The sequence below is a fragment of the Triturus cristatus genome, chromosome 3_1 (assembly GCF_964204655.1).
Source record: "Triturus cristatus chromosome 3_1, aTriCri1.1, whole genome shotgun sequence".
NCBI lineage: Eukaryota > Metazoa > Chordata > Amphibia > Caudata > Salamandridae > Triturus > Triturus cristatus.
This window is the reverse complement of record NC_140583.1, coordinates 61,810,862-61,827,168: the sequence shown is the minus strand read 5'-3', so window position 1 is coordinate 61,827,168 and position 16,307 is coordinate 61,810,862. Positions and strand designations below refer to the sequence as shown.

The following is a 16,307-nucleotide window of genomic DNA, read 5'->3' as shown; positions in this document are numbered from 1 at the left end:
TCTTTGTCAGACTAAACCTTGACAAGACTGGATGTATCCTGTGTCATTGCCAGCGCTAATCTAAATTTGTCCACACTCTGCTTGCTTAGCATCATTCAGTTGACTCCATAACAACCATTCCTCCAAAGTCAACTCTCTCAACTTCTGGCGAGAGCCACATTGCTCCATATCCTGTCCTATCGAACACACAATAAAATGGGCAATGGCCTGCTTTGCCTGTAGACATTTTGACTAGTCAGCAAATCCTTTATCAGCTCACGACTAGATTGTGGAAACTCCATTCTGACAGGTACCAAGAAGTCCTCTTTGGCACTACTTAATGCCCTCGTGAACTTTACTGCCAAAAGTATGCCAGGCACATAGAAACCTGAACATATGGTTCCAGTCTGTTGTAAGCTAGGCTGACTCCCAGCTGAAGCAGGATTACATGTAAGCCTGGCTGTATCACCTATAAAGCCATTCACTTCCAAAAACAAGCTTACCGGAAAATCTCCGGTGGAAGTAGGAACCTGAGGAGCAGAGAGAATTCCAGTCCCCAATCAGGGAATTTCAGATTTCACCGGGTCGCTGCGCAAGCCTTCTTAATGGCAGCCCTTCACCAGTCCCCGCCCCCTTCTGCTCCACCCTTCCTGTTCCTACTTTTACTTCCCTTGCCTCTCTGCTACCAATCCCTTTCACCTTCTTTCCCTCAGATCTTGCTCCTCATTATTCTCCCATCCCAAATGTATCTCCCATACTTATTCCCCCTTTCAATAATTCATTGTCTCTCCCCACTACTCTTTTCCCTCTCACTCCTTCCATACTTTGTCAGTTTTGGTATTTTTTGTAGTCTCCACCTATGGATAATCTGCTCACTGTCGTTCATTGTTTCCAGCGTTTTCCTGTTCTCTGTAAAGAGTATGCTGCTTCTCTTTTGTAGAGTGCAGTGAGTCTCACTATATAGAAATGTGTAATAAATACATCAGTAAGTCCATGTAGGGCCCTGCCTTGGCTCTTGAATTCACTTCTCACACCGTAAGAAAACCTGGTGCTGTTGTTGGCAAGAAAGCCTAACTACGAAATATTGTTATATCCAAGAAGGTGTCCGTTAAGATACTCGCGACTTAGGAACAGCCAAACTGTTGCTGTTGCAGCCCCCGTCGCCCAGCCCGCTTTTGCCCCCTATCGCCCTCCGCCCCACCCGTGCTAACACTACACGCATAGTGTACTGCCAAGTCTGCTGCTCCAGGCACATACTATTCCGTATTGCTTTGTACGGATGACTGTTTGTCTGAGCATTCAGAAGTGGCTGCAAGGTGTCATCATTGGTGCTGTGCCTTCAAATTAACAAAATTAATGAACAATTAATTAACAAGATCCTGTGACTTTGATACACGTTGCTGAGCTAGCTCTGGTCTCTTGCCCCGTCATAGCCCGGGGGATCTTCACCTGTTCAGCGCACTCCGTTGGTGACACCAGAGGGTGTCGTGCTCAGCTGCCCTCATCTGCCAGCTCACGCCTTTTTAAAACTATTCACAAATGGAATACCATTGTTAATGTCCAACTTGGCGCTAGATGGTGATCTGCTTTGAATAGCCTTATTTGGTGCTACCAGTGCCTTGTTGAAGGTATTTGGGGAGGCTTGAGCTGACATTACCCCCTTAATAGACTTGCACAGTGCCTGAAATATGGGTTTAATTCAGAGGAGGGGGTGGAGAAAGGCTGTCTGTGGAAGCTATGCACCCTGCTGAGATCCACAACACCCATGTGCTGCACTGGCCTCGTGCCCACACCATAACCCAGACAACTGTGGAATGATTCTCCACTCTAAGCTTCCTGTGCTTTGTTTGGATTGTCACTGTAGAGACGTTACTATTAGGAGAGTGATATTCGTCTAAGTAAAGCTCAAAGTTAATGATTGTTTTCTTCTCCCCCAGGTCCGAGTGCATCAACAAATTTGCATCCGTCTTCGGCACCATGCCTCTGAAGGTTGTGGAACACCGGGCCGACCCGGTGCTCTACAAGGACGACTTCCCCGAAAAGCTCAAGAGTTTTCCAAACATCGGCAGCTTGTGAGCTCTCCAGGGGTTCCAGAGTTGACATGTTTTTGGGGTTTGCATATGACTTTGTAGAGAGTCAAGGAGATTCTTCCTAGACCCTTTCAGGCTCTTGGCTGATTTATAGTGACTTCCTCTGCAATCTCAGCCTGCAGGACATGAACTCAACGGGCCTCTTTACTGTGGGATCCGGTCTGTGCTCTTCCTCGTTGTACAGTAGGAGATTGTGAACTCTTTGAAGTAGCTCTGCAAGACATGGATCAAACAGGGCCCTTCACCACAGGATCCGGTCTGTGCTCCTGCACACTCTCCAGTAAGTGATTGCGACCACTCTGCAAGACATGGATCCAATGGGACCCTTCACAACGGGATCCTGTCTGTGCTCCTGCACACTGTCCAGTAATTGATCAAGAACTCTGCAACCTCTCTGCAAGACATGGACCCAATGTCGTCTTCACCACAGGATCCTGTCTATGACCATCTTAATTCTGTACAGTGAGACATTGTGACCGCTCTACAGTCTCACTTCGGCATGGACCACAGAACCGGAAGCACAGACGTCTCCTAAAACATGTACCTCAAGTGCGAGCTTTGCAAACACAGGTTTTTCAGCAGTGCTGGACACCATATGTGGGATGCCTTTCAAGTCATCCTTGTGCTATTTGTGGTGTGAGCTTATCCAGTACACATCTTCTTTCGCTCCGACGACACCTCCGAGATCCAATGGGCACTGGAATATCACATCATGAATGTACGACCGACGCTCTGTTTTTAGTTAAGGGATAATCACTGTTGGCATGGCTCAGAATAGGCCCTCTGGCACAGTGCCACTTTTGTTTTTAGATCATGAAGTCTCTTGAATTTCCCCAGTGTCCATATTGGGAGCGAATTCGTAACCTGATGGCATGTGCCCGATGAAGCCAGAGTGTGCAAATGCATGTGTTCTATGTTGGACAGAAAAACATTTTTAGCAAATCATGTGAACTTTCTGCTCCTGATGTAAAGATTTTTTTTAATATGTCATGATTAAGCATATCTAGTGCCTGCCCAAAGCGGGGCCTCCCACACCATTAGCATAGAGAAAGTGAGACCCCTCTTCGCTGATACAAATACGGACAAGATTCTACTTCAGCATAGAAGGTCTTCTGCTCACCGACCCCTTTAATCGTAAATACGCTTACATAAGGTATACGTGGGGTGGTAGTGTGTGCTCCTGAGATGGTTACCCTGCACCTGGTCCACTATAACTTCCACTAGGTATCTGTATACCTAGTGGAAGTGTGTGCTCCTGAGATGGGTACCACTTTCGGGGTCCACTACGCAGATACCTCGTGGAATTGTGTGCTCCTGAGACAGGTACGGCTCTACCTCTCCACTACACAGACACCTAGTGGAAGTGTGGGCTCCTGAGATAAGTAACCCCACCCTGGCACCACTACACAGATGTCTAGTAGCTCCTCAGACTTGTACCCCACCCTCTGTTCCAGTACACAGGTACCTAATGGAAGTGTCTGCTCTTGAGACTGGTACCCTGTCCCAGCTTCACTGCACAGATACCGAGTGGAAGTGTGTGCTCTTGAGATGGGTACCCCTCCCCAGTTCCACTACACAGATACCTAGTGGAAGTGTGCGCTCCTGACACGGACACCCCTCCCTAGCGTTAGTGGAAGTGTGTGCTCTTGAGACTGGTACCCCTCCCCAGCTCTAGTGGAAGGGTGCGCTGTTGAGATGGGTACCCCTCCCCAGCTCTAGTGGATAGGTACGCTGTTGAGACGGGTACCCCTCCCCAGCTCTAGTGGAAGGGTGTGCTCTTGAGATGGGTACCCCTCCCCAGCTCTAGTGGAAGGGTGCGCTGTTGAGATGGGTACCCCTCCCCAGCTGTAGTGGAAGGGTGCGCTGTTGAGATGGGTACCCCTCCCCAACTCTAGTAGAAGGGTGCGCTGTTGAGATAAGTACCCCTCCCCAGCTGTAGTGGAAGGGTGTGCTGTTAAGATGGGTAGCCCTCCCCAGCTCTAGTGGAAGGGTGCGCTCTTGAGATAGGTACCCCTCTCCAGCTGTAGTGGAAGGGTGCGCTGTTGAAACGGGTACCCCTGCCAAGCTCTAGTGGAAGGGAGCGCTCCTAAGATGTGTACCCCTCCCCAGCTGTAGTGGAAGGGTGCATTGTTGAGATGGATACCTCTCCCCAGCTCTAGTGGAAGGGTGCGCTCTTGAGATAGGTACCCCTCCCCAGCTGTAGTGGAAGGGTGCACAGCTCAGATGTGTACCCCTCCCCAGCTGTAGTGGAAGGGTGCGTTGTTGTGATGGGTACCTCTCCCCAGCTCTAGTGGAAGGGTGCGCTCTTGAGATGGGTACCCCTGCCCAGGTGTAGTGGAAGGGTGCACCGCTCAGATGGGTACCCCTCCCCAGCTGTAGTGGAAGTGCATGCCTTTGAAACGGTTCCCCCGCCCTAGTCCACAGATGCCTAATGGGAATGTGTTCTCTAGAGACTGGTACCCTGCCCCAGCTCCATGCTGATAAAACCACTCAAGGAAGGTTCCTTTGTTATTAAATGCCTGCTTTGGCCGCCCTGTGTGAACGTGTCCTTTGACTTACCGTGAAGTTGGTTCACCTCTTCAGAGCCAGTCTTTCTTATATTTGATGTCAAGCTCTCAGTTACTGGCCAGCTATAGTGGCTTGCTAGTCTTGTCCCTATCAGGACCAGTCATCACATCCTTGCGTGGGCCACCGGTGACCTCTTAAAATGGACGAATGCACTACACGTCTTGCGTGGCTAAATTGTCATCTACAGACTACCTTTGCATTCAACTTCACAAAGTGTGATCTTGGGCACATCAGTTCGTCTGCATGCCTCAGTTCACTTATTTACCAAAGTTGGGAGTTGGCAGGCTGATGCCCAGTATTCAGCACTGGGCAGTGGTTTCCTGGGTGGAAAGTGAGTAAATGCTAGGTGCCAAGCATATGTCCGTCCACTGCACTGGACATAAACACAAGTCCATGTACATTTCTGTTGGTATATAGTTTGTCCACTGGCCCAGGTTTTATATGTAAATGTTTCAATTAAATTGATCTACTCTTTTATACATTATGGCTGGTCATCAGCATTTTTTTTTTTTTAGGTGTGTGTCTCGTTTTCGGAGACATTCCCTGACATGTATCTCGGTTATTTTGTAAACTACTGATAAATTAAATGAATCATAAAGTTAGTCTCTTGTAAAGCACATTACAAAAGGTGCTTCCTTCACCATCATCACCACCCGGTTCAGGATCTTTTCGGGGGATTTCCCTTCATAATCAAGACATTAGCTGCGGCCATGTGCAATTTGCACTTGAAAACAAAGCCTGTTTTGTCTCCAAAATACATCATGATAAATTAACAAACTTTTAGTGTCAACTGGGCAAAATGGTTAGAATATCTTATCAAGTATCCCTCCATGTTTTTTACACTGTTTCAAAAAGGCTTTAAAAATAAGCATACATCAATACATGTTCGAAAGAATACCAATAAAGTGGAATGATAGAACGCAATTCAAATAAATGCATATTTAGGTAGCGTGCTCCTGATGGTGGTCTTCTGTCCTTTACGCATCCTTACCTGTTATATGTCTGTTTCTAAAACTCCTCGCCGGCTGCTGCTTCTGCAGGCGCTTTGACTTGTGTTGATAATGGTGGCACTTCCAATGATGTTCTGAAAGTGCTACTAAATAAAATGGCAGCCTTTGAGGCTACCTTTGAGAAGAAATGTCCACGTGTTTCTTTGTAAATCAGTGTCTTGAAATTATTGGGTTGTTTGGTTTCTGATGAAACAATTTTCCATATTTGTATTTCTTTTAAATATGCATTGTATTGTGGAGTTTGTGTCATTCTGATAGTTGCTGTATAAGGTGTTCTTTTTAGGGCTCGCCCCTCGTGAGAGCACTGCGCAGCAGTGCTCGCGCAGACGAGCCGTTTTGTAGGGGGTTTAGAAACAGACCCTGGAATCGCACACGCTCGTGCGTGTGCTTTTCCTTTTGGGTTCCGCTATTGGGCTTTGAGGGTGTGTTTTTTTTTTAACAGACCACGCAATAGGCCAAAGGCGGGTGCATTGCTCCGCCCATGGCCTATTGGTGTCTGTTACGCCCACCAAAGCCCATATGTCTTCAATTATCATGCCCAGACATGTGCGCTACAATTGAAGACATATGTCTCGCAGTGGCTCACGGGCGTGTTTTAATTGCGACGGATTTATTGCACAGCGCAGAATTTTAACTTTCCACTTTAAAAAGAAAACGTTTATTGTGTTTAATACTAATTGCTCTGAGAACCTATCCTAAAACTGGAAAAGTTCTTTTTTCTAACGTTATTTTAATATGCGTCCCCGTCCAAATATTAAATGTTTCGATTTTGAGTCCGATAAAACATTGTTGCCACTCCCATCCAAAATGTACCAATTATAGATTTTGACTAGGCTCATTATTTTCTCAATATTATTATGACTGTGTCTTAAACAGGGATCCAATTGCCTGGGTCGTAATTTTATCTTTTGGCGCTTAATTCTGGTATTCGCAAACTAGTTAGATAACTTTCTTCTTTGTCTCCACTATAGTTTTATCTCAGATCTATTGTGCTATCATTAGGTAATTGGCCTGTCGTATGTTCTATCCAGTTTCAAAATGTTTGCACGAGTCATGATTTATAACACCACGATCATGATTATTGCACCAAAGGTCACAATGGGATAACTAGATGCAGCTTCATCATTGTACGTAATTGTTTTTTAATAATAATGCTTACTTTTTGAAACGCTTCATACTATAGTTTTGCTGCTACCGAGCACTGTAAATAACTGGGATTACTACAACAGTTTAATGGCACTCAAATTACCCACACTTGTAGGCTAAGTTGGCTTTTCCTGGATTCAAAATTCACTAGAGCTCACCTTCAAAAACACATGCACGCTCGAAAATTCTGGAAGTCATATTTCACTGACGCATACTTCTAACCGTACATGCTACCTATGGCTTGTAACCAGCTATGGGCAGGAAATACATATCCTCCATGCAGCCAAATAGGACAGGGCATTCTCCCACCGGTTGGCAACTATTTGGACAAGACTGCAGAGAATACAGTACTGCTTCCGTGATAGAGATGCATTACACAGATGTCAAGTAGCAATAACCGCCAGAGAACAGCAGATGTCAACAGTGAGCTTTTCACTCACTGTGCCATTTTTTTTGCAGATAATCTTGTGTTGTGCTCGCCAGTGTCGTGATTTTGTCACCAAACTCACAAATAAATTGACCACTAGACTCATAATGCTGGCAGGCTTGCGGGGGCGTTACTAGGTTCACGATGTTCTCTTTAGAGTTAATGACTGAACCAAAGACTTTATGGAAGCACACAATTTTCCGGAACAACATTTATTAGATTTATTTTTATGAATGGTCACTTTAGGTTTCCCTTTATTTATGTATTTACTGTTGATGGCCTTCTTCACCTATCAGCACCTCACAGTCAAACAAGGGCAGACAAAGTGGGTTTGTCTGGGAGTAAGGGAATGATTCACCTTGAGTAAAAGGACTCTCAATCCTTTTTGGATGATGTTAAATACGAGACTTGTAAAAGGAGAAGGTAATTGACCTGCAAACACTCACCAGGCACAGGTTTCAAAAGAAGGGGCCGCTACATGCATTTATCCGGCAGAGTGAACAGAGCCTTCAGAACTGAGATGTTTTTAGGTTTCCCCTGAACAGTGCATGCAGTTAATGCACTGTCCTTGTGAAATCTCTTGTAAACAAAAAACAAAGCTAAGAACTAGCTTAGAGTCCACCCCTTACTTATCATTGGTTGGCTTCCACGTCGCTCATTTCTTTGCTTTTCATTGAGCAGCTCCTCCTGCTTCTGATTTCTGTTCAGTTCTTCCGGTCTTCAATGGAGCTTGGACCAAGCACAGTTTCCTGTCTGTGGCCAGTGTCCTTCCACTGGCCACCCACTTGCAGAAGTACTTTTTTAGGTCTCGCGCCTAGCGTTGCAGTGCGCAGCGAGAGACCTCATGCAGGGGGTTTGAAAACGGACCTAGGAATCACACACGCTCGTGCGTGTGTTTTTCCTTTTGGCCCATGCTATTGGCCTTTGCGTGCGTCTGTTTATTAAAGACAGCACGCAATTGGCCAAAGGCGGGCGCATTGCTCCGCCAATGGCCTATTGGTGTCTATTACGTGCACCGCTGCCACGGTGTAATGACATATGTGGTTTCATGACCCAGTTCAAATGTTATACTGCAGAGCGTTGTGGGAGGTAATGTCCATTCAGTAGTAGGAAAAAGACAGCTACTATGCCAATCCAAATTAACAGGAACAGGATCCCTATGGGCTTTGTGCGCGTGTTTTTTTTTTTTTTTTTTACAAACCACGCATTAGGCCAATTGCGGGCGCATTGCTCCGCCCATGGCCTATTGGTGTCTGTTAGGCGCACCAAAGCCCATATGTCTTCAATTATCGTGCCCAGACACGGGCGCGATAATTGAAGACTTATTGCTCGCAGTGGTGCGCGCGCACCACTCGCGGCCGTGTTTTGTTTTGTTGTTTTTTTTTACGTAGCTCTGTCACTTGTTTTTTAATGGACCTCTAATCTTTCCCATGCCAAAAAGGTATTAACTCTCCATACTTCTTTTATTCACGTCCATACACACTTATACACATATCCATCCTCCTTAATAACTGTCCTCAGTGATCAAATATATAATCAGGCACCACATAGGCCACCCTAGCCTGAAACTGCTTAGTTGGTCCGTAAAAAGTAAAGCAAAAAAGGGCTTATCTCCATCTTCAATGCAGATTCGCTGCCCACAATAGCGTTGCCCGCTTCTGAAAAAAGCTTGTCAATGCATCGCAGAAATTCTTACTAGAAGCACTTCATAACTTGAGCTTGTAATGCAGTACTCGGCGCTCTACAGTGCAGGATGTGGCATCAAGGTTCAGAAGAGCCCTATCTTCACTAACGATGGCCTCTGCACCACCATCACAATAAGGAGGTCCACGTTCCGGTAAAGCAAAATAACTTGACATAGGCCCAAGCACTATGTTAATGAAGAAAGTCCACCCTGAAGGGGACTCAGAAATGAAACAGGAAGAAATAGGTATTCAATATCCCTTACTTGGTAAATGGGGTGGGTCCTGGGGATTTCATTGGAAATTGGAGAGAAAAAACTCGGGAAGGGTAACCATCGTGAGGCAGGATCTCAGCACTAAAACTAGTAAGGAACTGGATGAGGCGGTAATAAAGTGTTAAATCTGAAATGCAATCATCGCTTATCATTCAGAAAACTTGGGAAATTAAACTAATCCTCACTTAATATTTGTCACTCTGAGGCAGCAAGCTGGTGTCTGTGCTTTCTTCCCTACTTTGCTGGTTTTTTAAAGTCATTGGCCTTTCTTTCAGGAAACAGTTTAATTTACTGTATGGCTGACTTTTTCCCAGCCCAGTGGCCTTTTGGAGCCGCCACCTAAATCCCTATATTTTCCGACACTGATCGAGCCCTTCTGGTCTTCGGAGACACCAGGTCCTGAAACTTTAACTGACGCTTCCCCAGCTCTTCATCTCGGTCTCGAGAGCCACTTATTTTCTTAACATGCCTGGCTTTGCCCATGTTCTCTGACCTTATTTTGGTGACTGGATTGGCTTTAGGACTTTCCCAAGGCATAGCTTGCACTTCTCATGTTTCACTTCAGCCGACCCACTACCTCGCAGCACACCCTGTTTTTATTTTAATTCATACTAATAGCGGTCCGCCCTTTAATCATAGCGGTCGCGTTGTTTTAATATATTTATTTTAGCAGCGAGGTCCGCATTTAGTGGCCACGCGTACTTATTTATCTTGTTTACTAGCGCCCATGCAGCGCTTTCAGATGTATAGAGGCCGCAACCCCTTTCTTTACACAAACCGCGTCTAAAGAAAGGGGCGTGGCCTCTATGAATGTGAAAGCGCTGCATGGGCGATAGTAAACCAACACATATTTGCAATGCAATAAGTCTCGCGTTTGCGAGAGTTCAAGCTATTGCATTGCAAATATTTGTCTTGTCAGCTGTCGTTGCGGCTTTGAACAACTTTCGACGCAGATGACGTCTCTCTCCGGCTAACAGTGGCAAACACCAAAGTAATTGACGAAGGCGTCCTCGAATACCACAGAATGCGGGGTTGGTTCAGATTCTGTTGTTCTGACTTAACTTGACAGTTAGGTCTGTCCATTGTACAAAATGTACTCCGTGCACAGCCCTGTGCTCAGTAGCTGGTCACACCCCTGTTCCTGTGCCTCCTGGCTGACAGCGCCACCCTCACTTTATTGTTGTAGTGCAAGTTGCCCTCCAGCGCCCCACCGAAAATAACGTTTATGGTCCGAGATGTACCTGACCGCAGATATGTGGAAGGTCCCAATTTGGGTGCGCAGAAGGACGTGTGAAGTAGGTGCAGAAGTTTTAGGGGGCAGCCGCAGTCACGTAAAATTATTAGCAATGGCTTGTATTTGTAAAGAGGGAAGGTACTTGTAAGAGATACTCCAACTGCCTAGAACATGTCCGAGGGCCTCTGACTCACATCACTTTTCTGTAGCAGTGCAGGGAAGAGACGGCGAAGTCTGGCCTAGAAGGTTCTACGTATCTCTAATACTCCAACGTGGGTAGCTTTCCTGTGACGCATACTGTGATCCTGGGCATCCTTCCCTTAGCCACGCCCCTTATGCAAAAGGCACAGTGTGCAATGCGAGGGGCACAGGGATTGGTTGCGGAGTGCACTGTGTGTGGTGGAAGAATACAGGATCACACTGCAATAGCCATTGTGAGTGGTAAGAGAGATACAGGGTGCACTGGCGATCCAGAGATGTGTGCTTTGCACTGCCAGTGGCCAGGACTGCAGTGGACACTGCAAGACCCAGAGGGACGTGGTGTGCTTTTTGACAGCCAGAGGTACACTGCGTTTCCCGCTAGTGATGGAGAGATGCATAGTGCACTGCAGGAGCCAGTGGGATTGTTGGCAGTGGCGAGGGATACAGTGGGGACCGTAAGAGTGAAGTGGTTTCCGCTGCCACTGGTAGAGAGATGCAGTGGCCTCTGCAAGAGCGAAAGGTATGTGGTGAGTGCTGTAAATGGCAGAGAGATGCAGTGTGCACTGCAGGAGGCAGTGGTATGGCAAGTTTTCTGTGAGAAGTAGAGCGCTGCAATGGTCACTGCAAGAGCCAGAGGGATGTGGAGTGGTCTATGAAAGCCAGAGGTATGCGAAGTGCCCCTGCTTGGGGTGGAGTGATGCAAAGTGCACTGCAAGAGCCAGAGGGATGTGCAGTGCACTGAAAGTGGTAGAGGGATGCAGTGTGCACTGCCATGAGTGCAGCGTCTTGCGTATGCTGGGACCAGTGGTGCTGGCGTCACTGTCTGGGAAGCAATCGTGGGGGTGGGTCGGCTTTGGGTAGCTGAAGCCTGTTTTTCTCATAAATATTTTCTTTTTCCTCGGCGGACCCCTCAAGTCGCCTGGCGCTGAATCATTTTGGTAAGTTTCCCCTTACCTCTCCCACTCTTACCCAGTGGTACGGGCGTACAGCTTGCGTATGAAGGTTAGCTACTCATCCGGATCAGTGGGCGCTCTGGCGAAGAGTCCACTCAGTCCCCCTAGTGCTCCTTGGCTGGACTGGCCCTTCCGTCACTCTGCATGTTTCCTGGTGGGCAGCAAGCTAGGGGTACTCTTGAAGCAGGCTGACCGCCTTCACCTAGCCATGCCCCCATTGCCCCGGTCACGTTGCGGACACAGCGACAGGTGCTTGACCCCTCTCTCCTGTACAAGATCTGCAGGGAGCGGCTAAACCTGTTTTGGGTTTCCCACGTCACATCAGATTAATGTCGCCCCCCCCCCACAGGCAGTCTTTTTTGAGTTTTTCGTGAAGCTCATCTCATCCCTGCTTTGCCCATGTGAACAATAACTTCTCTGATGGGACAGTCACTAGAGACGTGGGGCAGAACTGCAGCTGTCTGAGCCCTGCACTTTAGGAGCCGCATCCACTGGAATCGTGCCACTTTGAGAACCTCTTTGCACCACTCTGTTTATTGTCAAGATACCTTTACATTTGTATTGTTGCCTGAGAACCTCGGGACACACAAGCGCTTGTTCTTTGCAACATGCATCTTAATCCTCTGCACTGCTTTAGCATGAGTGGAAACAGCCACTGGATAAAACTCTGATCTCACTCCAGCGGGAACTTTAATTGCTAAAATTACCTGTACATTTAGTCCCTTCCCCTGCACCTAGTCTCTCAAACTAAAATGTGTTTGTTCAGTTCGCCAGGTAGGGACTCTTAAGAGCTAAACCCAGGGACCTTCAGAGCAGGCATCATCCAAGGAAATAGGCAACATGCACAGCACTGCTTCCTAGCAGCGTGTCAGTCACCGAAGGTTTACACTTTAGTATTTACAACATCCTTTTAACATGCCTATAGGGGCAGAACACTATCTCCCCCCCCCCCCCCATTCGTGTTACTCTCCAGTTGCCATGTATTTGCAATGCAATAGGTCTTGCATTGGTGAAAGTATGAGTACACAGCAGTAGCATAAGTAATGTGATTTTTATTTTATTACATAAGCTGCTGCTGGTTTATTGCTTACAGTGCCTTTTACTTTGCCCCTCGTACTGTCCTCCTACCTATACTCTTATTCTTAAATCACCTTCCTTTCCACTCTCGCCCACACTCTGTCCTGCCACTTTTCCTCATGCTTTTAGCTCGCTATACGAATCTCTCTCCCACGCACTAAATCCTACCACCTAATATTATGTTCTTGCCTCGCCATGCTTTTCATCTGCCCCGCACTCTAATATTCTTACAAAAATGTGCATACCTATTGCATTATTCACATTTACTACAAACTACTTTTTCTACAAATATTATCTCGTATCTAAGATTTAGAACATCTGGACATTATACATGAATAGCTTTATTTATAATTGCACATCCATAACAAAAACAAATAACATTATCATTTTCAAAGCCAACAGCTCAAACTTAAATAATGCGAGACCTATTGCATTGTAAATGCTTGTTTGGTCTTGCATTAGCCTTTTAATTTTTCAAACATTATATGTTTAACCTAGTTAGCTATAGGGACTTTCAGTTAGCCCTCTTCGTCCATTGGTCCCTGTCCCTGCCCTGAAATTCTCAAAGCTCATCCTGTGTATCTGCCCCTAGAATCTGCAAAGCTCACTCCTCCAGGATACTTTACCCGGAGTCCTGAAGTCTCCTCCTGTCCTCTGTCCCTGGCCCTATAATCCTCAAAGCTCACCCCTCCTGGGCTCCCTACCCAGGGTCCTCAAGTTGCCTTCTTTCCTCTGTCTCAGTCTCCGGAATCCTCAAGCTCACCCCTCATCTGAATCTTACCTGGGGTGCTCAAATTTCCCAGACCAGTATCCTGGTCATGGAATCCTCAAAGCTCACCGCTCTTGAGTATCACCCCTAGAATCCTCAAAGCTCACATCTCCTGAGTATACTCAAAACCCACATCTCCTGAGTAACCACCCCTAGAATCCTCAAAGCTCACCCCTCCTGATTATCCTCCCATAGACTCCTCAAAGCTCACCCCTCCTGAGTACCTGCCACTAGAATCCTCAAAGCTCACATCTCCTGAGTATCTGCCCCTAGACTCCTCAAAGCTCACATCTCCGGACTATCGTCAAAGCTCACATCACCTAAGTATCCGCCCCTTGAATCCTTAAAACCCACGTCTCCGGAATACCCGCCTCTAGAATCCTCAAAGCTCACATCTCCTGAGTATCCTCAAAGCTCACATCTCCTGAGTACCCACCCCTAGAATCCTCAAAACTCACCCCTCCTGAGTATCTGCCCCTAGAATCCTCAAAGCTCTGACCTGGCCTCCTCAAGCTCACCACTCAATATCCGCCCCAGAATCCTCAAAGCTCACATCTCCTGAGTAGCCGCCCCTCCAATCCTGAAAGCTCACATCTCCTGGATATCCGCCCCTAGAATCCTCAAAGCTCACATCTCCTAAGTAGCCACCCCTCCAATCCTGAAAGCTCACTCCTCCTAAGTATCCACCCCTAGAATCCTCAAAGCTTACCCCTCCTGAGTATCTGCCTCTAGAATCCTCAAAGCTCATATCTCCTGAGTTTCCATGCCTAGAATCCTCAAAGCTCGCCCCTCCAATCCTCAAAGCTCACCCCTTCTGTCTATCCACCCCTAGAACCCTCAAAGCTCACATCTCATGAGTCTCTGCCTCTAGAATCCTCAAAGCTCCCCCTCCTGAGTATCTGCCCCTAGAATTCTCAAAGTTCACATCTCCTGAGTATCCACCCCTAGAATCCTCAAAGCTCAGCCCTCCTGAGTATTCACTCCTAGAATCCTCAAAGCTCACCCCTCCTGAGTATTCACTGTTAGAATCCTCAAAGCTCACCCCTCCAGAGTATCCGCCCCTAGAATTCTCAAAGTTCACATCTCCTGAGTATCCACCCCTAGACTCCTCAAAGCTCACCCCTCCAATCCTCAAAGCTCACCCTTCCTGAGGATCCACAAAGCTCACCCCTCCTGAGTACCTGCCCCTAGAATCCTCAAAGCTCACATCTCCTGGGTATCCTCAAAGCTCACATCTCCTGAGTACCCGTCCCTAGAATCCTCAAAGCTCACCCCTCCTGAGTACCCGCTCCTAGAATCCGCAAAGCTCACATCTCCTGGGTATCCTCAAAGCTCACATCTCCTGAGTACCCATCCCTAGAATACTCAAAGCTCACCGCTCCTGAGTACACACCCCTAGAATCATCAAAGCTCACACTCCTAGATATCATCAAAGCACACATCTCCTGAGTACCTGCCCTTAGAATTCTCAAAGTTCACATCTCCTGAGTATCCACCCCTAGATTTCTCAAAGCTCACCCCTCCTGTGTTCCGCCCTTAGAATCTTCAAAGCTCTGCCCCTAGAATCCTCAAGCTCACTACTCCTGTGTACCCTACCCGCAGGGGTCCCCAACATTTCCCTGTTTTGTGTCCCCTGCTCTGGAATCCTCAAGCTCACCACTCCTGGGTACCCTACCTGCAGAGGTCCTCAATATTTCCCTGTTCTGTATCCCGGCTTTGAATCCTCAAGCTCACCACTCCTGGGTGCCCGCCCCTAGTATCCTCAAAGCTCACATCTCTTGGGTATCCTCAAAGCACACATTTCCTTAGTACCCACCCCTAGAATCCTCAAAGCTCACCCCTCCTGATTATCCTCCCATAGACTCCTCAAAGCTCACATCTCCTAAGTACCTGCCACTAGAATCCTCAAAGCTCACGTCTCCTGAGTATCTGCCCCTAGACTCCTCAAAGCTCACATCTCCGGACTATCCTCAAAGCTCACATCACCTAAGTATCCGCCCCTTGAATCCTTAAAACCCATGTCTCCGGAATAACCGCCTCTAGAATCCTCAAAGCTCACATCTCCTGAGGACCCACTTCTAGAATCCTAAAAACTCACCCCTCCTGAGTATCTGCCCCTAGAATCCTCAAAGCTCTGCCCTGGCCTCCTCAAGCTCACCACTCAATATCCGCCCCAGAATCCTCAAAGCTCACATCTCCTGGATATCCACCCCTAGAATCCTCAAAGCTCACATATCCTGAGTAGCCGCCCCTAGAATCCTCAAAGCTCACATCTCCTGAGTATCCGCCTCTAGAATCCTCAAAGCTCACCCCTCCTGAGTATCTGCCCCTTGAATCCGCAAAGCTCACATCTCCTGAGTTTCCACCCCTAGAATCCTCAAAGTTCGCCCCTCCAATCCTGAAAGCTCACTCCTCCTGAGTATCCACCCCTAGAATCCTCAAAGCTTATCCCTCCTGAGTATCTGCCTCTAGAATCCTCAAAGCTCATATCTCCTGAGTTTCCACCCCTAGAATCCTCAAAGCTCGCCCCTCCAATCCTCAAAGCTCACCCCTTCTGAGTATCTGCCCCTAGAACCCTCAAAGCTCACATCTCCTGAGTATCCACCCCTAGAATCCTCAAAACTCGCCCCTTCTATCCTCAAAGCTCCCCCCTCCTGAGTATTCACTCTTAGAATCCTCAAAGCTCCCCCCTCCTGAGTATCCACCCCTGGAATCCTCAAGCTCACCCCTCCAATCCTCAAAGCTCACCCTTCCTGAGTATCTGCCCCCAGAATCCTCAAAGCTCACCCCTCCGAAGTACCCGCCCCTGAAATCTTCAAAGCTCACATCCCCTGAGTACCCACCCCAAGAATCCTCCAAGCTCATATCTACTGAGTATCCTCCCCTAGAATCCTCA

General features: G+C 47.4%; 1 protein-coding gene across 1 annotated transcript in view; it reads left to right on the top strand.

The window, feature by feature from the left end:
• Positions 1–5,775, top strand: part of EXT2 (exostosin glycosyltransferase 2) — a 399,733-nt gene extending 393,958 nt beyond the window's left edge. The window contains exon 14 of the mRNA XM_085643454.1: positions 1,917–5,775. Coding sequence (XP_085499580.1) covers positions 1,917–2,055 — 139 coding nt within the window. The 3' untranslated portion in view covers positions 2,056–5,775. The remainder of the gene's footprint in view (positions 1–1,916) is intronic.
• Positions 5,776–16,307: the final 10,532 nt, after the last annotated feature.